Source organism: Oryzias melastigma, linkage group LG2, assembly GCF_002922805.2.
Source record: "Oryzias melastigma strain HK-1 linkage group LG2, ASM292280v2, whole genome shotgun sequence".
Lineage (NCBI taxonomy): Eukaryota > Metazoa > Chordata > Actinopteri > Beloniformes > Adrianichthyidae > Oryzias > Oryzias melastigma.
The window spans coordinates 10770088-10795593 of NC_050513.1; the positions used below are offsets into that span (position 1 = coordinate 10770088).

The 25506-nt window shown below is 40.1% G+C and overlaps 1 protein-coding gene across 1 annotated transcript in view; it reads left to right on the top strand.

The window, feature by feature from the left end:
* Nucleotides 1-25506, top strand: part of LOC112159966 (bone morphogenetic protein receptor type-2) — a 44725-nt gene that overhangs the window by 1261 nt on the left and 17958 nt on the right. Inside the window, exons 2-3 of the mRNA XM_024294235.2 lie at nucleotides 18232-18417; nucleotides 20771-20950. Of these exons, the coding sequence (XP_024150003.1) occupies nucleotides 18232-18417; nucleotides 20771-20950 (366 nt within the window). The remainder of the gene's footprint in view (nucleotides 1-18231; nucleotides 18418-20770; nucleotides 20951-25506) is intronic.

Here is a 25506-nt window from a genome sequence, read left to right on the forward strand (position 1 = left end):
ATTTGACTTGATGCATCATCTTGGTGATAAGTGGTTCAGAGTGCTTGCTGGCTTTTTACAGAGAAGAGTTGGTGGTCTCCTCTGCTCTGTTTGTGTGTTTTCATGTGTGTGTGTCCATCCAACCCCACTAAAGGGTTCTGATCAGAGGTGGGGCCGGACATTGCAGCCAAAACACTAATCCGATTAGGATAAATATTGATTTGTGCATTAAAATCTGGTCCGAAAACTACTTTTCTTTGTAAATAAAAACAGATGTTTTTATAAATGATTATTTACATTGTGAACATGTGGATAACATAATACTAGTACTCAAAAATACTGTCTGTAGATAAGTTTTACTTTTAAAGGACTATACCCTTTTCTTAGTTCTTTCAGAGTAAACTATATCCATATATGTGATCATAAATTACAGTTTGCACACTAGAAAGTAAGTTAGTCATGAAATATGAGTTATTTTTGGAGCTCTTTTCCTACCCGTTGTTACACTGGTTGTAGCGATGGCCGGGGCTAGCGAATGAGCACTGCTAGCTGAGTGGTGAGGCTAGGAGCTGAGCAATTAAGGCTAGTGACTGAGCGCTTGAGGTTAGCTACTGAGTGGTTAAGGTTAGCGGCTGAGCGGCGAAGCTAATGGCTGAGCGACATTAGCTGTGCGGCAAATTTAGTGGCTAAGCACTGCTAGCTGAGCAGGGAATCCTGCGAACAAGCATCGGTAGCTGAAGGTGAAGCTAGAGGCCGAGCACCGCTAGCTGAGTGGCAAAGCTAGCAGCTGGGTTGCGAAACTAGCAATTGAGCAGTGCTAGCGAAGTGTTGAAGTTGGTGGCCGAGCATCGGTAGCTGAGGGTGAAGCTAGCAGCTGAGCACTGCTAGCTAAGCAGAGAAACTAGTGGCCGAGCACTGCTAGCTGAGAGCAAAGCTAGCAGCTGAGTGGCGAAACTAGAGACTGAGCACCACTAGCTGAACGATGAAACTAGCGACTAAGCACCGTTCGCTGAGCACAGAAATTGAGTGTTTGTGTGTTAGCCTGGTGAGCGGCTCTGGCACCATTGATTAAATTTTTTAAGGACCCACTCCAATTGAAAAAGAAAATGTATTTTTTGCATTTTTCTGATTATATGAAAAAGATTAAGCTTAAAATGGCATTTTTGACCATTGCTTTATTCATTTGAAAAAAATTGACATTTGAAAAAGCGCATTTGTGACGTAGAAAATATGCTTCACTCTGCACTCTCAGCAATGAGGAGGGGAAGAGGAGGCGGGGTTGCTCCCCACCATCAAACCCACCCACAACTCAAATGTAAATTTCTAATGAACTACTGCAGATACAATGTCCTAGAAAACGACATATTTTTAAAACTGTTTTGACTCAAAATGCCAAAATCATAATTAAAACCACTGGGAATACTTTAAAAATCCATCAATAGATGATCGTAGTGGATTTTTAATCAAAAACCAAATCCTAACCAGACGCCCCAGAGTATTATTTCCTGAATGTTCAATATTTGATAAAAAGGTAACACTAGCTTATCTAGTTTTCAAATTAAAATGAAATTCCATTTTACAGATGACTAGATGTTTCCAATGCTGCAATGACTGCTTCATTATCCAGAGGAAAGGAAAAGGTGAAACGTCTCCAGAGAAAATATTTAATAGTCTGCGACTCTAAAATGTCTTTTTGATCTTTGCTGTAGCTCAGAATTCATCACCGCGCTTCTTATTCTTCCTTTCTCGACACCGCAGTGGCAGAGAAGCTGCCACAGGAAAAAGGTGCTTTAAACTGTTTCTTGGTCAAAGGGACTTTTAAAGTGTTGTTGTTGAGTCATCTAGTCTCAGAAAGTTCTGTCATCTTAACCATAATTACCTCCAAAAATTTGTCAGAATTTGACCAAAGACAGTCATTTTTTTTTCTTAACATTTTTATTGTGTGTCATTACACAAAAATAACAGATAAAAAAAACATGTATTTATTAATCAATATTTATGAACTATTTAAATTCAGTAATAATAGAATATTTTTCTTTAATAATATCTAATTTTATGCAGTAACTTTTTTCTAAATATATCTTGTTTTCTTGTTTCTTTGTACTTTATATGTTTACATTTTAAATAAATTTTTATTATGAGACATCCGAAGTCTTAATTTTGTTAGACCACATCTTCATTTATTTCATTTAAGCTAGTCAGTGGTGATTTGTAGTGATTGAAACAGTTGTTTCCCCGAGTGACCCAGATTTAGCGGGAGGACAGATGGCCTCCTTTTCTTTTTTTTATGGAGACCCTGATGTATTGAGGAGTTTCATGGTCGATTTGGTGACCACGAAAACTCAGGTCCTGTGGTTGACTTACGAGTCCAAATCGTCAATATATAGATGGGTCTACCGCCTTTCTTAAAACTGTTAAGTCAAACAAGTCAATATTGAAGGAAACTTATTTAGAATTTTTGCATTTAATTTTGAACACCTGAGGCTTGTAGAATCTGAGACGCTCCTGCTATTTTCTTTAAGCACTGCATGCTCTGCTTCACCCTGACTCGGTTCCAGCTAAGTGAATGACAGAGTAATATGTCATGTGCTGATGCTTATCTTAGTGTTTACCTTATTACAATCCCTGGAAAGGATCAAAGAGCCGTTTCTTCAACCTGGTACATTAACCCCCCCCCCAGTCGGATGGAGCGAGAGGGTCTGCTTCACTTTTTCACATGACTGCGTATATGTCGCACAGACAGTCGATAAATCTAAATTGGTGTACTGTGCCAAAATTGATTTGGCCGGGTCAGACCGTCCGGTAGGATGGCTGTATAGAAACAGGAGGGATTGTTACCCGTCTGAGCCATGGTTTCAGGATTCATCCAATCGTCCTGATCTCTTTATTGCTCCTTAAATTTACCTGCCATACCTGAAAGCATTCCACTCCTGTCGCCATGTTTCTGAGTCTTGACTTATTTGATTGCACGTAGCCTGGTCCAAAATCTGGACCTCGGAGCTCAGATTGTCACAAAGGAAATCTGTTTTTTTGGATCTGTGATAGGATCTTGATGAAGGCATTGTTGTTTTCCAAAGCAAGCTGGGGGTGGTCGAGAGTCCAAAGAGGATTAATTAAGACACAGACCAAATAGTGCTAAAGACTCTGAGGGGAAATGGAGACTCCTTAAAGGGCGGCGTGGCTAATTAAGCTCAACAAGGCTGCAATAGTTTTACACAAAAATAAGGAAAAAGCCACTTGATTGAGAACTGTTCTTTCATGTTTGATGACAGAGAAACAACAATTAAATTGGTTTCAGGGTTAGCCAAAGCTTAAATAAAACCGATCTCCTTGTTTCAGAAAGATGGACTGATAGATTACTCCTCTGAATCTTATAATTAAAAGCTTGCCTAGTCTTTACAGTGTTTCATTTTATCACTCATACTCTCCAGATTTGTTGCCACAATTCATCCAAGGCCTTAGTTTTTGCGGGTTTTTGGTTTGTCCAAGTCAGTGGTGGATTGTAGATAGACATCTTAACCCTTGTGCTATCTTATGGGGTTAAGATGTCCCCAGCCTTACATTGACGTGTTATCCATCCCATGACAAATGTGGGTGAAGGTGGACAGAATTTCATGTCTTCCACAAACACCAGTGAAAATCATAAATCATTGAAATCATTGTGGGGGTTCATTTGACTGCATTCCCAACATCAACCTTCCTAGGATAGCACAAAGTTAAGGGGAGCACAAGTATGTCTTGAAGTTTCCTTGAGGCTTGTGCAACCACCTTAATCCTCAAGCTCTCCTATGGTGTCCAGATGACCCCACCCTTAAATTGGGGGTGTTAGCCCTTTCATGACAAAGGTGGACAAGACTTCATGTCTGTCATTGGCCCCTGTTAAAGATCGTTAATCAATGAAAAATAAAGTTCAGCGCACTGTCTTGTGGGAGCTAGATGACCCCACTTTTAATGTAAACAAGCCTAGGAAAGCTGAAGGGTTACGGGGCGTTATGAAAATGGAACATACAAATGGTGTACTTGTGATATGTGTACTGTGAAGTATTTATAAGTTACACACACTCATGACATACAGATGCTTCAGTCGTACAATACCCTTAAGACACACTCTAGTCGTTAGCAAGGTGCGCATACGTAAGTGCCCATAGAACGTACACCCAAACTACTCTCTGACCGTCTCATTTCTAACTGCAAAAATAGAAAAATCTGTATGATAAACCTGTGTCTCCTCTACTTCACATTTACTTACCCTTAAGATAGATTTACACCACGCGCAATTTGCGCTCCATGGGAGTTGAGTTTTCATGTTAAGTCAATGTACTGACGCGATCTGAGGTCTTGTGGCGTGATTGGGGCGTCAGGGACTTGGGTTTGAGCACGTGATGTTTTCAGTGAGTCTATCAAAAGGTAGAAAAAACAGATTCAATATGGCCGCTGGATGCGAGGATTTTTGCCCTGAGTTTCCTTCAATTTTCTTAACCTGATGGGGCCACGGGATTGCCGGAGACTGTCCCAGTTACTGTTGAGTGAAGGCGGGATACATCCTGGACAGGTCGCCAGCCTGTCACAGAGCCCATGGAGCTGGCACGATCGAGCCAGCTACGCTAGCTAGCCCCCCGGTGGGTCCAGCAGAACTAGCAAGCGCCGCCACCCAGGGTCCTAAATGGTCAGCTGAAAGAAAAGCAAAGTACACCACACACGGAGAGACTCTGAATGATCTGGTGAACCCAGACACAATGACATACTTGCTGACGCCTCTGTAGAGTTCTCCAAAACATATAAAACCCAAGCTACTCGCTCAACATCATCCATGTTTTCCATGAGGTGGCAATGAATGAAGTCCAGAAAACTTTGGCGGTTGCTCTGCGGCTGAGGCGTCAGTGCATCAAGCAGAGAGAAGTAGCAGGTTCAAATTTGAGGCGCGAATCGCGTCCTTACACATTGTGTAAGTGTTCACTGTGACCTGTCCCTTGCATTATCCCCATAAAAAAACATATGCATTCAAATTTTTGCTCTAGGGTCTACAACCCTGATATTTGGGTGCCTCGTACTGGTTTGCCCATTTTTCGCCCATGACAACCCATATCAACCAGTAAGGGTAGTTATGACAAAGGGATAAGGAATAAAATATTGAACCAATTCCTATTTTGTTGGATTGGTTTCTACAAATGGAAATAAAAAAAGCTACTTTTCTGATATTTTTGCTGGTAGGATTGTTGGTAATATATTCTCAGAATCTGCTCTAGAACAATACAAGTCTTTGTACAAAAAAGGAGATTTAAACTATAAACACTTTTATACATCCTCTAGAAACTTAAACTTCTAAGGATTAGTCTGAAACCACAGTAATCTTTCGGTGTATCTCTTAGATGAATTTGGACAATCTTTAAAACAAAATGTGCTGACAAATTAGTGTGGTTAGATTGTTTTTTAGTCAAATGTCCTCTAAATCCTCAGGATAAAGAAAAGATTTTTTTTCTTAGCACTTTGCCACACAATAAGTGCTTAGCACCCACTAAAGTGAACTGCTTTTGAATGTGCTTAATGGCACAAAGTTGAGGGACGCTCATTCTCAACTCTCTTCTACTTCAGATAGCAATTACTGGCATCTGTTTGCCGCTTTCTATTTCCAGTTTGATTAGGACAGAAAAAGAAAAGTTACTCTAAAGCGTCAACAAGTTGGAAAGAATTTGTCCTCAGAAATGTTCTCTGTGGACCTTTTGCCACCCAAGAATCACTGCCTGAACGCAAGAACACAGTTTTTTTGTTTTTGTTTTATTGAAGGTTACAGGAGAGAAAACACAAAATTCCAACAATTGATTTCTGTCAAATTGTTGAGCAAAGATTGTTTTTCTTAATATTGGTTGTCAAGGACGGCTGTCCTGCATTTTTCACTAATTTCGCCTGCTTCAACGTGGACGTTTCAGACGATTGGAGCCTACTCAAAGCTGATTTCAGTTCATCAACTGCATTTAAACGAGGAATGCAAAAGCTAAGAGAAAAATACCCCTTCGCCGCACACCTTAGTGTGGAAATGGGGACAAACTTTTAGCTTAAAATAACAAAAAGCAAGAAAGAGTTTAAATGGGCATGTTCTAACTTGGGGCACAATGGTGCAGTGGTTAGAGCTCCTATCTCATAGCAAGAAGGTCTTGGTTCAAGTCCCGGCTGGGGGACCTTTTTGTATGGAGTGCATGGGTTTTCTCAAGGGACTTCGGCTTCCTCGCACCGTTCTAAAATTTGCTTCATAGATTAATTGGTTACTCTAAGTTGTGAATGCGAGTGTGTGTTGTTGTGGCCCTGCGACAGACTGGCGATATGTCCAGGGTGTACCCTACCTTTACCCACGAGTGGCCAGGTAAAGGTCCGGCACCCCCGTGACCCCAAAAGGAACAAAACAAGTTTAGAAAATTCATAAAGACAGTCAGGAGCTGCAGATCAGCTTTCAATAGTTTCAAACTTGCAAGCCTAAAAGCTTTGTTAAAGACCCACTCTGATAATCTTTAGAGCAAGTTAAAAAGTGTTCCTAGTGGGGTTTTTTTAATTATGACTATGCCGTTTGTACCAAAACTAAAAACATGAAGTTTTCTTGGACATAGTTTCCGCAGAGCCACAGTACTTCATTTGAAAGTCACCTCTTAGTTTTGGGAAGGACCACAGAGAAACCCATATTTGAGAGTTCTCTGTTTACATGCTCTTCCTCAAGCTTATAGAACTAAGACGTTCTGAATTGTGGGCGGGACCATTGGTGCAAGGCAAGCCCAGCCCCACTTCCCATCAACAATCTGTTTATATCAGGGGTGTTAAACTCAATCGCACAGGGGGCTAAAATCCAAAACACACCTTAGGTTGTGGGCCGAACAGGATAAACATTTATTGAACACTCTAAAACTACATTTTTAAAACTCTAAAAACGTAACTTTTTAACATAACTATGAATAAAAACAGGCAGTAATATTATTCCAGAGTAAATCAACTTAAACCTTAAATGACTTTCAATATTTTACTCTTCATAAAAATAAATTTTGTAAAATTATAAAAGTTATAAATAAGCACAAGATAACATCGGGCCATTAATAACAATAAAATAAAAACATCTGGATGGCCTGATCCGGCCCCGGGGCCTTGATTTTGACACATACTCTCCCACTAGCTTACAGCCCCTCACAAACCCAACCTAAAATTAGCGGTTCAACAGAAACGGTGAGTAATATTGAAGCTGTGCAGTTTTGATTCAGATTCCAGCTTGGAAGAGGAAAACAAAGAAGTACATGGATTTATTTGTCTACAAGAGGATATATCGGAATGGAGCGGAGCAAGGAGCTTGTGGCCCACTCTGTGTATTTTCTACATCATAAATATGATCTTTTTGAAGCTGCAACTGCTTTCACACTACAGTTTGAATAACGGAAATCCTTAGAAATGCAATTTTAAGCTTAACTTTCTTGATATACGTTTTCCTTCATCAGAGTAATGACTTAGGAATATGTTTATAAACACGTTGGTCTTTTAAGACCAATACATTAAAAAAAATGTTACATAATCTTTACTGCGGAAAAAAAAGAATAGTAAACAGAAATGAAGAAAAATCTCTGATTAAAGTAAGTGGGAGCAGAAACAGGAAATAATCTCCAGTTTGCTAATGGTGTTTGCACAAATAAAGCAGATAGCACAACCCGAGCTGCTGAGGCTGCAGGATGTGAAGGCACCGAGGCCATGCTGATGTTTTGTGTCATCATCTTAAAACAGACATGACGGGAGTTAAAAGCGGCTCCGGGGGGCTGCTGGGTCCGCTTCAGATCTGGCATTAAAACTGTGTAAAGTGACTGAGCATCGATAACTCGGTTTGAGCGCCGAGTCGAGGTAAAGGAGCAGTGTGCAACACAATGGAGCAGTGTTCAGCCAAGCCTCTAGTTCGGCAGAAAGGAGAAATTAGCGGATGTTTTAGAAAACAAAAGGTGCAGCCTTGAGATGGTAACTTAGAGTGACAGCTTATGATTAACATGAAGCACTCTCCTTGACCAGAAGGGACAAATCGTCTAGAGTGTGCAAAAAAAAAAGTGCTGTATGAAAGCATAAACTTTAAAAAATATATATATTTACAGGAGAGTCAATAAATGATTTAAGGTGATGAATGGTTCTTTTAAAGTTCATAAAAAATAAATCAGTGATGTTAATTTAGCTAAATAACTGTGTTCAAGATTACTTAAGCAACCAAATTGTTTTTAATGAAACTTTTGAAGCAAAGCCTGGAAGATTGATTTACACTAATTTAAAAAAATGCAGTAGAATTTCTATAATGACAAAAAAATTAGCATTTTAAAAAACAAGTCATTTAAATTTATAGAGATTTTATTTCTCTCTAATGACCAATGAAATATGAATGACCATTTTTCTTGGACAATAAGTAGCTCTGGAGTATAAGTCGCAGCAGCAAAAAAATCATACAAAGTAAGAAAACTTTTTAAAAATTGTTTAAAAAAACAAATAATTTAAATGTAAACTCAGATTTTATTTCTCTCTAATCAGATAAAATATGAATTCCCATATTTTTCAGACTGAACAAGAAAAATATTATTTGCACTTTTAGGAGAAATTTATTTAAGAAAAAAAAAGAGATAAGAACGGGCATTTTATTTTAAAAGGCAAACCATAATGACATACACACCTACAATGCCGTCCAGCAATTGTTGCCATTAATTTAAAAAATCTGATATGTCAAACCTGACTTGAGTACAAGTAGCATAGGCAGCCCAACTATGCAAAAAGCTGCAACCTTCATAAAAAAAATCTGTAATTAAACATTTTTTTCAAAAAATTTGATTTAAAATTGTTATTAAAAATTAATTAAACAATGAATATTTAAATTTAGATTTCCATTCATTATCTTTCTAATGTTTGTACAATTATTTTTTGTCAATGTTTTCATATTTTGCTGCTTTATTTGAAAACGTAATAATATTTGGTTACATTTTACAATTACAACTAGGGGTGTAGCGAAAAATCGATTTGGCGATATATCGCTATATTTATTTTGGCGATACTTGTATCGATTCAAAAGGCTGACGATATTTAATAAATTATTTATGAGTGTCTTTCAGCGTCTTACTTTAGTTTTCCACCTAAACCTTCAACCGCTAGTTGGCGGCACAGCCCACTGAGTCTCTCTACACCGCGACCAAAATAAAACAAGCTCTCACAAGATCCAGTTTGTGTTTTACTTCGCTTTTACTTGGGATGGGTACCACACTGTATACTGGCAGTACTAGTATACAGTTACAGTGATCATTTAATAAAATGTACTTTACCATTTCATTGTTCATATAGTTTTTTTCTAAAAAGTCCTAAAACAAGTTAAAAGGTGTTCTGGTACAGTTTTGGGATATATCGCAATATGCATTGTATCGTGAGACAAGTATCGGGATACGTATCGTGTCCCCAGGCCCTAACTACAACAAGCAATGATAGTTGAATCATTTATTCTGAATGAATCCTAAATGGTTTTGACATTTCAGGACCTTCAGAACAGGTCCATTGCGAAAGAACTTCTGGAAACCTGGTCAAACAGGCCTTCAAAGACGCCCATCAGCCTTGAACTTGCGTTACATTCACGCAGACGAGGAAACAATGTTGTCACACACAAAGAGTCAATTCAGACGCAAACCGCACTTTATTTTACTCATGTAATCTGAGATTATCCCTCCTCGCCCCCCGTGGAGCGACAGCAAACTCCTCGTGTCATCTGCGTTTTCATGACATATTTGGGAAAGTTGGAGTAAACGGAGAAAGAGAGGAGGGAGTATTTAAACAAGGAGGTGGTGGTGGTAGTTGTAGGGGGTGGTGGTGGAGTATGGTTTAAACTCTAGGATTAGCATAACTGTACCAGACCCAGACAGACACGGACTGAGTCCTGGTTGCTTTTTGAGGAGGGGGGTAGTGGGCAGTCACAGGGCAGCAGATGGGGCAGATTAAAGGCAACCCCCCACCAACGCGCCACCATGTCTTTAAACTCAACCTGAGGACTTTAGAAAAACTGAGGGAGTCAGCAAATACTTTAAGAAGAAGGTACATCTTCAGAGGCAGATAGTTCCGCTGAAAGCAACGGCTGGACGAAAACAACATCAAGGAAGGACGAAACGAGTTATTCTGTAAATGCGGTCCTGAAAGACAGACTGAAGTCCAACTCGTCCGCTCACAGGCAGCCTCTAAATCAAAGTTGCAGACTGCACTGTCTTCCTCCCGTGGGCCTTGGCAGCAGGGAGAGGGAGAGCCAGATTAGATTGTTGTTTTTTAGCAGCAAAGTTGAGTGGAAGGGGTTGTCTGAGAGGGGGGGTTGGGATGGGAGGGTGCACCGAAGGCCAGTTGGGGGAGGAGGGAAAGATTAGCAAATAACTGGGCCATGGGTAAACACTCAGCAGTGCCCGCATCATCCAGCGAAAGAGGCTCAAAGCAGACTCCCGAAGCCTTTCTGCGGCTCATCTACCTCGCTCCACTGGACTTGCTTGCAGGCCCCGACCCACAATGCATCTCTGCAGTGGAAGCCCTCGGAGCGGGGCCTGCTATTGCCAATCAGAGGTTGGCTGCCGACCAAGAAAACACGGAAAACAATCAACTAAAAGTGAACTCTTGCTGCAGACAACCCAATGTAAAGTGACACGAGGGTTGTTAGCACGATTCAGGCTGCAAAATGAGCAAAGTTCAGGCTCTTCGGCTTCAAGACTTCCTCATCTGTTTGTGTGTCTGAAGATTAGATTTAGAGATTGATCTCGGTCTTTGGTGACGATCTATCTTAATTTTGAGAATAAGGAATCTGGATCTACATCTGCTCATTGTGTTCGGTTATTGGGCTAAAGGTCACATCAATCTTTTAGGGACAGAACTGCAATCTTGATATTGAGTTTGTAGGTCACACGACATGCTTTCACATTCTTCACTTTTTATTAAAAAATCACAAAAATTAACACAATAGTATACCTCAACTGCATGTATAGTAAAAGTGCACCAAGACTCGTAAATGTGTTTATTACTAAAAGAGAACTCGCATCTTGATTCATGTTTATTTTTAATCTAAAATGAAACAGAATTTATTTTGATTTTATTAAATTTCATAGAAATTAACTAACCCAAATGTTGAGTCATAGATATATATATATATATATATAATGTTGGATTTTGTTTTCAATGTAAGGCCAGGCTATATAGGACGCAAAATGTTAAATGATTAATTCAAATCCAGAAAAATGTTTTAACCTCAGGAAGAAATTACTTTATTTGTCACGTCCTTGTACCTACATTTATTTTTAACTTTTCAAATTTTCGCATTAAAAAATCAGTTTTTTTTCCTTCAGGGGGGAAGTTGTTATGTTATTTCAGACAGTTCTGTTAGTTACGACCATAAATATGTGTGACTAGAGCACATCTATCAAAGTCAAGGCCCGGGGGCCGGATCCGGCCATCCGGGTAGTTATATCCGGCCCTCCAGATCATTTTATTGTTCTGTTACTAATGGCCCAATGTTATCTTATAACTTTGACAAAATTTATTTTAATGGAGAGTAAAATAGGGCTGCACGGTGGCGCAGTGGTTAGCGCTCTTGCCTCACAGCGAGAAGGCCCCGGTTCGAATCCCGGCTGGGACCTTTCTGTGTGGAGTTTGCATGTTCTCCCCGTGCATGCGTGGGTTTTCACCGGGGACTCCGGCTTCCTCCCACCGTCCAAAAACATGCTTCATAGGTTAATTGGTGACTCTAAATTGCCCCTAGGTGTGAATGTGAGGGTGAATGTGTGTGTGATTGAGGCCCTGAGACAGACTGGCGACCTGTCCAGGGTGTACCCCGCCTTCGCCCATCAGTAGCCGAGATAGGCTCCGGCACCCCGCGACCCCGACAGGGAAGAAGCGGACAAGACAATGGATGGATGGATGGATGGATGGAGAGTAAAATATTGAAAGTTATTTAAAGTTTAGGTTAATTTATCCTGGAATAATACTCTTGCTTGTTTTTATTTATATTTATGTCAAAAAGTTACGTTTTTAAAGTTGTAAAAATATAGTTTGTGTGTTCAATAAATAACCTAGGGTGTGTTTTAGATTTTGGCCCCCTGTGGGATTGAGTTTGACACCCCTGGACTAGAGGGATAACCTTTACTGTTACCAGATAGTTTCTAGAAGGGAAAAATGAAGGATAACATAGGAGAGGCATATTGACCAGAGTTTGCTCCGCCCACTTCAGTGGGCCAAAGTAAAAAGTCAAAAGCTCTGTATAGCCTTGTTCCACTGAGTGGTCTTGTCCAGTCCAGTTAATTTTGGCGACTGTTTCCACTCAGTTAAGCCTTCCTTCCACTGAGCGGTTTGTTTTCACGCCGCATGCGTGGTGTAAACTGCTAGCATGCCACTAGCACACCCAGTATCATACTGTCGCCAAAGGATGCCAAAGAACGTTTACTGTTCCACCGCAGACCAGGCCTTGCTGTTGTTCGCAGGCTATTTCAATATAGATTCTTGGCTAAAAGAGAACACATGAAAACGCAAAAACCCAAATGTTTACAGACGTTGGAATGAGCGCTATATAGGTGCTGCTAATGTCGTCCTCATTTTCTACCGTTTCGTTATACTGTTCTGTTACCCCAAGAGGTACCAAACTGAACCTTACCAAGCCATTTAATAAAGGAAACACTCAAAATACCGGACCATACCATACCGGACCGCTCACCGAAAAAGAGACTTATGATTTAACCATAGGTCCACCAAGCAACTGATCAAAAGAGAACCCTAAAAATAATTTAAAACAGCATATATTTTAAAGTAGCCCTCCGTGATTGTTATGAATAGGAAAAAGTTTAGTCGAGGTTCTTTGAATTAACGTAATGAACGTTTAGAAAATCAGCTTTGCATTGATATACAACACTTTACAGTAGGGAAGTGTTTACACAATTAACGTAAACCAACTGATTGTGACCCGGAGAAAGGCGGCTTAGAACCCTCTGGAATTACGGTAATTGCGTTAATGGTCAAAGAGTTATGGTAGTTCAAAGAGCGTGTTATTCCCTGTTTCCATCGACAACTCCAGTGGTAATCAGACTGCATAAAATGTATAATGTTGGTGTAAAATTGAACGTTTTAACATAGGAGTCAATGGAAAATTGTTCCCTTTTGATATCTGCCTTCAGTAGTTTTTGTTGGAACTCCACCATTTGTTTTTTTTTTTTCTTTCTGGTTTGCATCAAATTCAGTGACCTATTTGCATGTGCGTTTTAGCTAAGAGAAAGTCTAGTACAAGCATGTAAAAAACATAATTTAAAAAAAGAAAAAACAAGATTGTTTTAGCTACAGGACAAAGCTGGCTCTTTTATGTCTTGTACGTTCTTCAATGTGTTGCTGTTTTTTTTCTTCTCAAATACACAGCACTTCAAATGTTTTGTCATCTGATTTAGTAGGGAGATGGTGATCGTGTACTCTTGTGCTGTGAATTACAACTCTTTTTCCAGCACAAATAGCCTTCAGTACATTATGCCGTAAGAAGAAGGACGATCTATTTAGTTTGTCTGAGCTACATAGTCCACATGCCTTCTACCGCCAGGGTGTTGTCACTGGTTTTGGACTTCCTTCTGTTGTTCTCCTTCCATTGTTCCTTTGTTGTTTTACTCGATTTCCTCCTGCACTACTCGTGTCCTGTCATAACACTTGGTTCCCTGTGGTCCCGCTTTGAGAACTGGGAATGCAGCATATTTTACGATCGATAAGATCAGTCCTTTTTTTTTTTTCCTTTGGGTTTGTTGTGCCCCGTTCCGTCATTGCTTCGTGACTGCTGTCATGTAAAGACTAACAAGTAAGGAAAAGGGCTTTGGCTTTAGCCCTTCCTAAAGTTCAGAACTGCTGCATTCCTAGTGAAGATTGATATCACATGGAACCCTCCGTGTGAATGCAAACCTTTAAATAATGCAGTACTGGTCGTACTTCTAGTTTCTTCTAAGTTGCCTTAACGCTTGCGCGTTTTATTTACAGAACAAGAGTCTTTTAACTTGCAGGTGAACCTTGGTGTGGTTCTTTTCAATATGAAACCCTTACAGAGGGGTTGAACAACAAACCTTTAAAAATATAAAAGAAAATTGGCTATAGACTAAGACTGGGAAATCAGGAATTATAAAATTGTTTGAACATGTTTTCTGGTATGACTCTTATTTTTAATACTACTAGCGAAACTAGCTAGTTCACTTTTCCTGCTTTGTAGCCTGATTTCACCAGACCTCATGTTCGGCAATAGCTCTAACGGAAAAAAAAAAAAGAAAACTTTGCAATTTCTTCAGATAGTTTGGGTTTTAGTTTTTTTGTTTTGTTTGTTATTTTAATAGTTTAGAAAAAAAAACATTTATCTTGGGGTTACAATCTTAAAATAATCCACAACAGGTAAAATCCGCAAAGTAGGATTATACATTTTTTAAGGTTGTAAAACCCCTTATGAAGTAGACACTTACATACACTTTGCTCAGGCAGACACAAACATTTTCATACTTTTTTTTCTTGTTTAAACTTTCAAAGTTTAAAACTTTGTAGAAAAATACACAGTGAAAAGTGAAACATTGGATCAATTAACAAAAGTTCTATAATTTGTTATATTAAAAAATATTAGTTTTTATTAGGGCTGTGAATGTTGACACGTTATTTCATATGTGATTATTTGCAGATAATAAGTGGCTAGCAAATCTGTAACAAAAAAAATTATGTTAATTCATCGCGATTCAATTTTTTATTTTCATTTTCCGATTAGTTAATTTTTTAAATCGATTCCCGGCCCTAGTTTTTATCAAATAAATTTTTTGAGTTGAGTAGATCATTAATTTGAAATTCTACATGTTCATTTATTTAATAGAAATTTGTTGAAAAAAATCCACAAAAATGGCAAAAGCTGAACTGCGATATAACAAGGGACCACTATACATAAAACTGGTAAAGAATCATTGGTATATTTTAAAAAATGTAACAAATCCAGAATGTTTGTGTTTTTTAATAAAGAAAAATCCTACACATCCTACTTATTTTTTTCCTATTTCCGTATTGTTCGAATCTCTTCTGAATCCCACACGGCTCAGTTCATTATTCCACATCTAAAATAAATGCAATGGAGTTACTAAATAATCATGTGATCTCACAGTTAAAAGAGCCTCGAGACCAATAAATCAACATAAAGTCATGTATTGTTTTACATTAAACCAGCCGTTGGTTTGTTACAGTTCAGAATATCAATCACCACCTTTATAATATCATTCATCTGTGAAGAAGATAATTATGGCTGGGTAAACAGAGAACAATGGAGTACACGTTGTATTTTCTGCTCTGTTTTTGAAAAAAAAAAACTCATAACAGACAAATCCTCACATTCAGCTGCACAAACCAGCCTCTTTAATCATCTCATTACATTTATCTTACGCTTGGCGGTGTCAGCCCACGCTGCAGAGAGATTAGTAGTAACAAAAGACAAGCCAGAACGCCGTTTTTTTTACGTTAATAATTTACATTACGTAAGTTTGGAGAGATGTTTATACCAACTGGTCTAGACATGTTACTGTTAGCAGAAGTTCTTAGCAGAACACTTTAACTCCAATGAAAATAGTCCTATGTGTGTTTTTAACATGTTCTTGTAGTATTTTTTTCTCATAGTAGAGGACCTTCATAAAAGAATTTCTGATAAAAACTGTGTTTCTGAGTATTCCTTAATTCAAATCGCATTGGATTAGAAAACTGGATGCTTGAAAAAGCTCAGACTAATGACGCAGCACTAACCGTGATTAGGTGTGCGAGACATGATGAGCGTTCAACACTTTTGCTGTAGCAAATAAAAAAATCTGCCTCAAAACTGGACAGCTGGATTGATTGAATTTAGCTCATCATAATTTTTGTGCTGCTAATGTTAGCTTAAGGCTATAAGCTCATGCAAAAGCACGCAAACAGAGCTCTTAGTGACAGGAAGGAGGAGCGTTAGCTCTGAAGTTGACATTTATTGACAACCATGATTCTTTAACCGTTTACTCAACTAACGTAATTCCAGCGGATTCTGAAGCGAAGAAAAGCAACTTTGCAGAGATATGTGACACTTTACAGTAGTGTTTTCTGCGATTAATGTAAATCAGCTGATTCCGTCGTGGAAAAAGGGGTTTAGTGCAAATATTCTACATCTTAGAGTAATGAAGTGTTCACGTTATCAATGGAATTCTGTCGCAGAAAAAGTGGCTTAGCGCAGATATGGGACACTTCAAAGCAGTAAAGTGTCTACGCTATCAACGTAAATCAACTAATTCTGTCGCAGAAAAAAGTGGCTTAGCTAAGGTATGCCAAACTTCAAAGCAGTGAAATCTTTACGTGATTAACATAAATCCACTGGTTCTGTCGCCGAAAGTAGTGGTTTAGTCCAAATATGCAAGTGTTAACGCAATTAATCAGCTGATTCTATCGTGGAAAAGTGGCTTGGCGCCGTCGTTCAACTAGAGTAAATCTAATATCCAAAATCGCTTTTCTTTGTATCAGAATCAGTTGTTTCACATTGATTGTGAAGAGTTATGCTAGGTGAAAGATCTTGTGTTATTTAGTTGGCAGTGGTGACATCTCCGGTGTTAAGGGGTTAGACACCCCCTTGTGGCTATTTGATGAATTGCATCCGTTTTAAGCTTCTTAAGTTACTTAAAGATAAAATATAGAGGCATTTAGCCTTTTGGTTTGGTTAAATAGCTAAAAGTTTGAGGGTGTACATAATGGCGAGGATGTTTTTAGAGCAGAGCATGAAGCTTTCAGTGGTCATTTTAACCTAGGAGTTGTTAATGCACTCAGCCACAGAATTATCTGCCCCCGCCTGGAGTGAGACGACGCTACCATCAGCTCATTGAAATTCAGTTTGGCTCATCAGTGCTAAATCCTTCCCTTTTACTTCGCTCTAACTTTGAACCGCTTTCACTCTGCATTAGCGCGGCGTTCGGTTCTGCAGGCAGAGCAGAGTCACGCTCCCAGAACAGTAGGCGAGCCCCGGGTCCAGCTGGGGTCCACAGTAGGCCAGGGTTGAGAGGTTTATCTGGATGAGGACAGAGGAGGAGAGCTGGCGTCACGCCCGGCACTGCTACCACTCCATCGCCTCCACCTCGGCCCACACAGCTCGACCTTGGGCAAGGCTCAGCCGCCCTCCACCTCGCAAAAAAAAAAAAAGCCATCCTCTAGTCTAGAAAGAAGGAAAGGGAGGAGCTGGGCCTCAGGAAAAACAGAGTGGCACATCGTGTTTCTCTTATCGGAAATGACCCACGACTGTGTACACAGTCTGACATTCAGAAGATTCCTTCCTGGCACGACCCCGGCGTTTCCCGGATGTTCACATCAGATCAACAACTTTGGGCTCTAAGCTCCGGTTCCAGTTTTTACTGACAATATCACGTGAAGCGTTGCGGGGTTGTCAATCATTTAAATGTTTGAGGAAATAGAGCCTTTCTGTTCTCCCCGCGAGCGTTTCGTCCTTCAGGCTCCAGTTTAAATTGGTTTTTCTATTGATCTTGTGGTTGGTGAGCTGCAGCAGCGTTTGCAGATGGACCATTGTTTTTTTTTCTTCTCATCTGTACTTTCTTCCTGGGGTCGGCTCAGTGGCACTGCGCCTGTGCCTTGATAGAGTAGATGTGTGTATGCGTATCCGCCTTTTCTCTTATTCATGGCTCTGTTTTTAGCCACATTCGGAGACACAAATAAAATTTATCGAAGTGACAAAAACAAAACGTATGTAAAAATAACGAAAGTGATCGGACGTATACATCTACAATATATCTTCTTGGACTTGTTTTTTTACCATCGTATCGGTATATCCACCTCTCAGTCTGATATGCTAACAAAATCTGTCTTTTTTCTTTAAAAAAATTGCCTTAAATATGTAAAAAATGCTCGCAATTTCCAGTGAATTTCCAAGAGGAGCTGCACTTTGTGCCAGGAAATTGGAGAAATGAAGCAGCAAACAAGCTAACGAGCTGTTGCGCAACACATCCTGTACCACGTCAATTAAAATTCCGCTCTGAACGTCATTGGACAGAACTCCTCTTTTCTCCTACAGTATTTTTTTTCTTGTTACTCACTTAAACACCTTAAAATCTTCCTTGGCTTCAAGTTCCAAAAATCGAATAGTTTTACCAGGATTGCCAAGATTTTTTTTATATTTCTTAATTGCAATTTTTGGTGATGTCCGACCCTTAAATTTTCCTAAAATCGAATCTTCAACTTTCTGTGTCTTCACAGCAGCGCAAGGCGAGGAGAGGGAGTGTGCCTTCACAGACCAACAGCAGCAGGGGGAGGTGAAGCGAGTGGCCGAAGGCGAAGGCCGGGTGTCCCCGGAGAACACCACCATCCGATGTGCCAAAGGCAGCCACTGTTTCGGGCTGTGGGAGAAGAGTCCTCCTGGCGAAGTGCGGCTGGTCAAACAAGGTATTCTAGTCATGAAACTCTTTGGATTCAATTAAAAACCCATTTTAGTCAACTTGGTTAGGTACGGCCATTTGATGTACATTAGAGAATATCTGCACTAGTTGTATTAGATCAGGGATTTTCCAAAGAGACAAACCCATTTATCTGACATTGTTTTAGCTAATTTACTGCATTTAAATGAACTATTTAATGAACATTTTATGGAAATAGCATACTTTTCTTTTCTTACCATACAGCAAATATATCTAAATGTTTTTTTTCTACCAAAATCCATATCAGTTTGGTATTTTTCACACTGTTCCCTCCCAGTTAGCCAATCATGAACGGTACGTCTCGTCTATTAGTGCCTCTTCATGATGAATATGAAAACGTAATTTAGCCAACCACAATCAAGAAATACACACACAGTTTTTAGAAAATGCTAAAATTATATTGATACTGTTGCTACCTGATACTAGCGCATATAACATGTAGAGCAGGGGTATTCAAATCCAGGCCTCGAGGGCCGGTGTCCTACATGTTTTCCAACCAACCTTCCATTGAAGCTCCTTATTGGCTAAACATACCTGATCCTGGAAATTAGCAGCAGATAAGGCAGGATTTCTGGAAAACCTACAGCAGAGAGGCCCAAATCCAGGCCTCGAGGGCCAGCTTCCTGTAGGTTTTCCAGAAATCCTGCCTTATCTGCTGCTAATTTCCAGGATCAGGTATGTTTAGTCAATAAGGAGCTTCAATGGAAGGTTGGTTGGAAAACATATAGGACACCGGCCCTCGAGGCCTGGATTTGAATACCCCTGATGTAGAGGCTTGGTGCGAAATATCAATGCAGTGCAAATCTCGTAAATCTTGCTCCAATGTATGAAAGACATGGTGTCAAAGAATTCCAGTTCAAATTGCTATAATTTATTTCTCCTCCATGATCAATTTCATGATCATGATCAATAAAATTCACAATACCTAAAGCATCGTTTCCACTTAGCAGTACAGTACTGTCCGGTTTCGAGTGGACCAGGCAATTTTGGTGAGCGTTTTTCTAGTCAAAGTTGGATCGTCACGGTACATCAGGGCTTGAGCTATTAACAACAACAATGGAGGTCATTCAACAGCTCTTTTTTTACAGCTTGTTTTTCGGTTCTTTGTGTATTCAAAGCATTTAATGTTGTTTGAGAGAAGACTAATATGGGCGCTTTCTTGGAGCTTTCTTTTGTCCTAATGACAAATTTCAACGTTAGCTCCGCTCCACAGGGGTCAAAAAACACTCAAAATACTCGACTGGACCGTAGCGGACCGTACTGCTCAGTGGAAATGAGGTACATGTGTCAGTACCAACACCAGTCTTTGGTCGGTCAAATTTTAACTAGTTCAACTCTCAACATGCATTCAATAGCCTTGTATTTTGTAAGTAGAGCCCAAAATGGTCCTAAAAATGTTTGTATATATGAGCATTCACATTGACTTTTTATTGAAAGTTGTCACTTGAACACACGTTGCAGACGCCGGTGTGAATGTTTTATTTATATATTTTTTTTAATTACCTTTAATTAACCAGGAAGTCCCATTAGGATTAAGACAAGGGAGTCCTGGCCAAAAGGTGAAAAAAATATATAATAATAATTACAGTTGAAAAATAAAAAATACATCTTTTTAAACAGTTGCAAATAAAAGATGCAGTTTTGTAGTCTGAAAAATACAGTAATTGATAGAAAATAAAGGATCAAAAAGTGTTGTAACCACTCTTGACATAAAACTCCACTAAATCAATGCTCCCCTCTGAAACCAGACTCTAGTGGTCATTCGAGGAACTGCAGCATTTTGGGGTAGATTCAAATATGACTAAAACGATAATTTCACAGGACGAAATGAAACGATTTAGTGAGCAAATGTTTACAATACACAGTTAAAATTTTAGCTTTGAACAAGCTGTGTTATAAACCATCCAATGAAATTGATTTATTTTCTCTATTATATATATCTAAAGCACTAAAGACACGAGGGAACTATGTCAATCAGTTTTACAGAAAAAGTTTGTAGCTTTTGTTGAAGATGTTTGAAACTAATTTTTCCGTGGTACAAAGCTCAGTTTTTTAAATCTTGATCAACATTCCTTATTTCCTTTTTAATCAGCTTTTTCTTTTATATCATTTACTTAGTCTTATTGTGTTTTAAGAATAAAGTTTTAAACCTATTGTTAGATTGTGTTGTGGATTGTTTAAATTACAATAGTGCCCTTTATCAATTCATCTCAATGGAAAGTAAGTTTCCAGACAAAAAATTAAAAAGAAAAAAAAAGTGAAATGGAATTGCATTATGGGAGCATGAGCTTTTTTTCTGTTTGACCCCCCTCCCCCTTTAGGCTGCTGGAGTCACCTGGCCGAACACAACGGTTGCCGCGAGGACCGCTGCGTGGTCACCCACCTGCCTCCCCTCATCCAGAATGGGACATACCACTTCTGTTGCTGCGGCAGCGACATGTGCAATGTAAATTTCACAGAGGACTTCCCGCCGCCCAGTCCCACCACGGCACAGCCCATCTGTAAGCAGCCACACACTTTCTTTTTTCTTTTTGTGCGTGTGTGTGTGGCGCCTTGATTCTGTTTTGATTTTTTAGGCAGTTTTTACTCCCTAATAACACTGAATTTTATGTTTATAACACTTGTATGATGGTTATTTAATTAGAGGATAAACAGTTTGGATAAATAAATAATTTTACGGATTATATGGGTTAGAATATATTCCCTAGTTGTGACGCAACAGGAAGCGGTTTGTGTCGCTTGTGGTTTTCAAGGAGTTCTGAGTGTGTAACAGGAGTGTTGTTAATTGTTTGTCACGTTGTGAGTGATGAATGAAAGCAGCATGTGTGGCGGGAAGGGTAGGGGCTGGTGGCAACGACAGCTCATCGTCTCTCCTGCCGACATGCAAACAAACACACGCTCTCCGGCATGCGCATTGTCTTTCTGCATTCCGGGGATTACGCGGCGTCTGCTCTCCGTCTGCTGTCTGCAGGCACGCAGGCGGCCGCTTCTCTGTGCAGACGGGCGACGACAGGGTGAAAAGAAAGGAATTCGCCTTTGATCAGTTTGTAAAACTTAAAAGCGGGGATTGTTCTTAGAATATTACATTTCTGTCTGAGGCTGACGTGCCGACGTGCCCGGGCAAAAACTGATGTGTGTGAGTAACGTGGAGCGGCTGGTAGGAAATGGAGTCATTTGCCAAATGGCTGCCAAATTACTGTTTTGACTGACTGTAGGGCAGGTCCCGTGAGTGAGAATGCGGGCCTTGAGCGATGACAGAATCCAAAATAGTCTAAATGCAAGTCAAAGGGCTAGTACGAAAAAAAAAAACAGTAATGATTTTAGCTTAACCGGTCTGGTTTGACCTGCTTTAAACTTTATTGATGTATTCCAAAACACAAAAAGGCCTAGCCTTAAACTGGAATGCCCCCACAAATAAACTCAGACTCTTATGAAACAAAGACGGCTATCAACTGCTGTGAATCTAATCTATCGTCTACATGTCTATGGTTCATGTCTTTCTAGGACTGTATCAGGTGTGGTAAAAATAAGGAGCCTCAAATTCAGAGGTTGTTTAAAGAACACCTTTTACTAAAATAAACTGCATATGCAGTTACCCAAAAACAAGAGATGCACATAAGGTTGGGTCATGTGACCAATTGGGGTCTGTAGAGCCAGTGTAAAAGGGTTTGGGATATTTGGTTGCTGCTACCCCCTTATATTATTCAGTCACAAAGCTTTCTCACTCTCAACTCGTCATATATGGACATATTATTTTGTCACCCTCAGCGTCACTTTTTGACATTTTGGGTATCCCAAACTTGTTTTTTAACGTGCTGGCTGTTCCCATTAAATCAGGGGTCCCCAACCTGCAGGCCGTGAACCGGTCAGAGGGTTGGTTAGTAGGCCTCCTGGGCTACGGACAGAAAAAAATGCAAACGCTAATAAGGGGGTCCCCAACCAAGGGACTGGACTGGTACCTTAACCTAGTACCGGTTCTGCATCCATTACCACGTCTAGTAGCGCATCCATAACCACGTCCAGTTCGGCGCCCATTACCACATACGGTACCATGTCTTTTGCCACAACCGGTACCGCATCCTAATCATGTCTGGTACCATGTCCATTACCACGTTTAGTACTGCGTCCAGTTCTGCATTCATTACCATGTCCATTACCATGTTCCGTTACCGCGTCCATCACCACATCCTGACCCTGTCCATAACTACGTCCGGTTCGGCATCCATTACCACATCTGGTACCATGTCCATTACCACAACCAGTACCGTGTCCATTATCATGTCTGGTACCGCTTCCATTACCACTTCTGGTACTGTGTCCCTTACCACATCCTGTACAGCGTCCATTACCACGTCCCCTTACCACGTCTGGTACCTTGTCCATTACCACGTCTGGTACCACGTCCATTATCATGTCTGGTACCGGATCCATTGCCACGTCCAGTACCACATCCATTACCACGTCCAGTACCATATCTATTATCACATCCGGTACCACACCCATTACCACATCCGGTACCGCTTCCATTACCAAGTCCATTACCTCATCCATTACCATGCACTACCATATCCGGTACCGCGTCCATTACCATGTCAAACCTTTAACACAGGAGATGTCGCTGGCGAATCCTAAATATCACACGATCTTTTTACAAACATTTTACAAACGTAGTGAAAATTTGCTGATTTATGTTGATTACAGAAGCACTTCACTGGTGTTGCATGTCTGAATCCGCTAAATTTACGTTTATTGCGGCTATAGTATAACGTTGACTTTGGGCTCATCCCTTTCGGGGTCGCCACAGCGTAACAGCACCCACTGTTTCGCATCAGTGATTTGGCAGAGTTTTTACGCCGGATGCCCTTCCTGACACAACCCTGTATTTGAGGGGCACAGGGACCCAGTTAGGCAGCTGTGTCAAGGGTCTTGCCTAAGGACCCAATCTGGGTGGGGATCAGTGGACAACCCTGGGAATCAAACCTAGGGCTCCTGCGTGTCAGCCCTTCACCTAGCTCACTGAGCCACCCAGCCGCTTCTTGCGGCTATAGTATAACGATAGTTGAAATAATACAAACACTAGTGCTACAGCTCCGTTGTCAAAGGTTTAATACCTTATTTGTGTTGACTTGACATTGCCATTAATTGTGTCATGAAGACCAGTCGCATCATAGCTAGCAAGAACTGACTGTACCTTGGTTGTTGGTGCGTAGTGGTCTGTATCAGGTTTTGGGTTAATCTGAAATTCACTTAAAAGCTTTGAAATATTTAATAAAATGTCTAGATAATTTTACATTTTTTTTAAACAAGTAGAAGTGAAACGCTTCGATTAGCAAGGTGTTGTAATTAAAAGTTGATCTTTATATTTTTCTGTTTTTTTTCCCATACCTGTGTTATTGCCATAGTAACATGGGATTGGTTGAGTGGTTTTGTGTGGTATCTTTTGAAGTCAGATTTTTATGACTAGCACTTTTTAACCTGCACATTTTTGACTGATTATTGGATTAACAAAGGAAATGTGTATCAGCGTAAGGGAGTTTGCAAAAGTTCAAGGGCAAAGATCAGAGTTTTAAGCCATAGATATTGTGTTCTCGGATCTCTTAAATGATCTTTCGTGTGTCACTTTTTTTAATATCTAGTGAGAAACCATGTAATCCAGATGACAATAGAACATTTGACCCTCTGTGAGGGCTCAGGCAACTGATGCTGTCAACTGGAAACAAGACGACTAAGACTGCTGGGGTTGGAGATATGAAGACAGAAGTGTGTGTCAGCATTTTTTTCCGATGGCTCCCTTGTGTCGAGGTGACCTTGGCATTTGAGTGGCGCCTTGTTATGCCCAGTGTGTAAATGTGTGTCGGGAGTGTGTTTCTTGCATGCTCATGCTACTATGTCGGTCAAAAATGCCCGTCGGCTCTGGAAGCCATTTATTATTGATGAAAGCGGCGTGTCCCAGTAGCACCAGTGGACTAATGGTGGGTTAGTGAACCCCTGATGTCTATCTGTGGCCTCATCGTGGAAGAGCAGCAAAAAAATTTAGTTTACGTAAGAAATGTGGATTTTAGATTTCTGTCTTTATCTAGCCAGTTCTCTGTCATTTTTTCCAGGCGACTGACTATGCGCCTGTTGTAAACTGGTCTTTTGATGGTCTGCAAATCCACTCAAAGAATTTAAACGTATGTTTATTAGTCTGCTGTTAGCAGTAGATATGTTTACCTTGCTAAGTATCACAATGAGTTTGATTATAGTTTAAAGTAAATATTTTCTTACAAGAGTCAGACTCATTTCGATCATCTTTTGATCCATTTTATAAGTGTTCCCAGTGGTCTTTTAATTATAACTATAGAGATTTTAGCCAAAATAAAAAAAACTGTCATTTTCTAGGACATAGTTTCTGCAGAGCAGCTGTATTTCATTAGAAATTTGCCTCTGACTTGTGAGCGAAATAGTTTTTCCTCATTCCGAGAGTTCTCAATTTACACGCTCTCCCACTAGATTACATCTCCTCACAACTCCAACCTAACATTACCGGAGCAACAGCAATGGCGACATTTCAGTTATCTAGTCATACGGTTTTGGATAAGTAAAACAGAGACCTACATGGATCAAGTCGTTTACAGAATAGGGTGGAGAAGAGCTTGTTGGCCGCCCAGGGTTTTTTCTGTCACAAATACATTCTTTTTCAAATGACATTTTTTCATCTGCTCTTGATTCACAACGGTTTGAATGAAGAAATACTTAGTAATGCAGTTTTAGGCTCACTTCCAAGAGACTTGAGTCACAGCTCAAAACCCTTGAGTCGCAGGACACGAGACTTGAGTTACGTCTCACGAGACTTGAGTTGCAAACTAGGAGACTTGAGTTGAGGCTCACAAGACTTGAGTCCTGACTCGCGAGACTTGAGTTGTGGCTCACGAAATTTGAGTCACGGCTCACGAGACTTGAGTCGTGGCTCACTTGAGTCCTGACTCGCGATACTTGTGCCACGGCTCACAAGACTTGAGTCGTGACTCACGAGACTTGAGTCGTGGCTCACGAGACTTGAGTCCTGACTCACGAG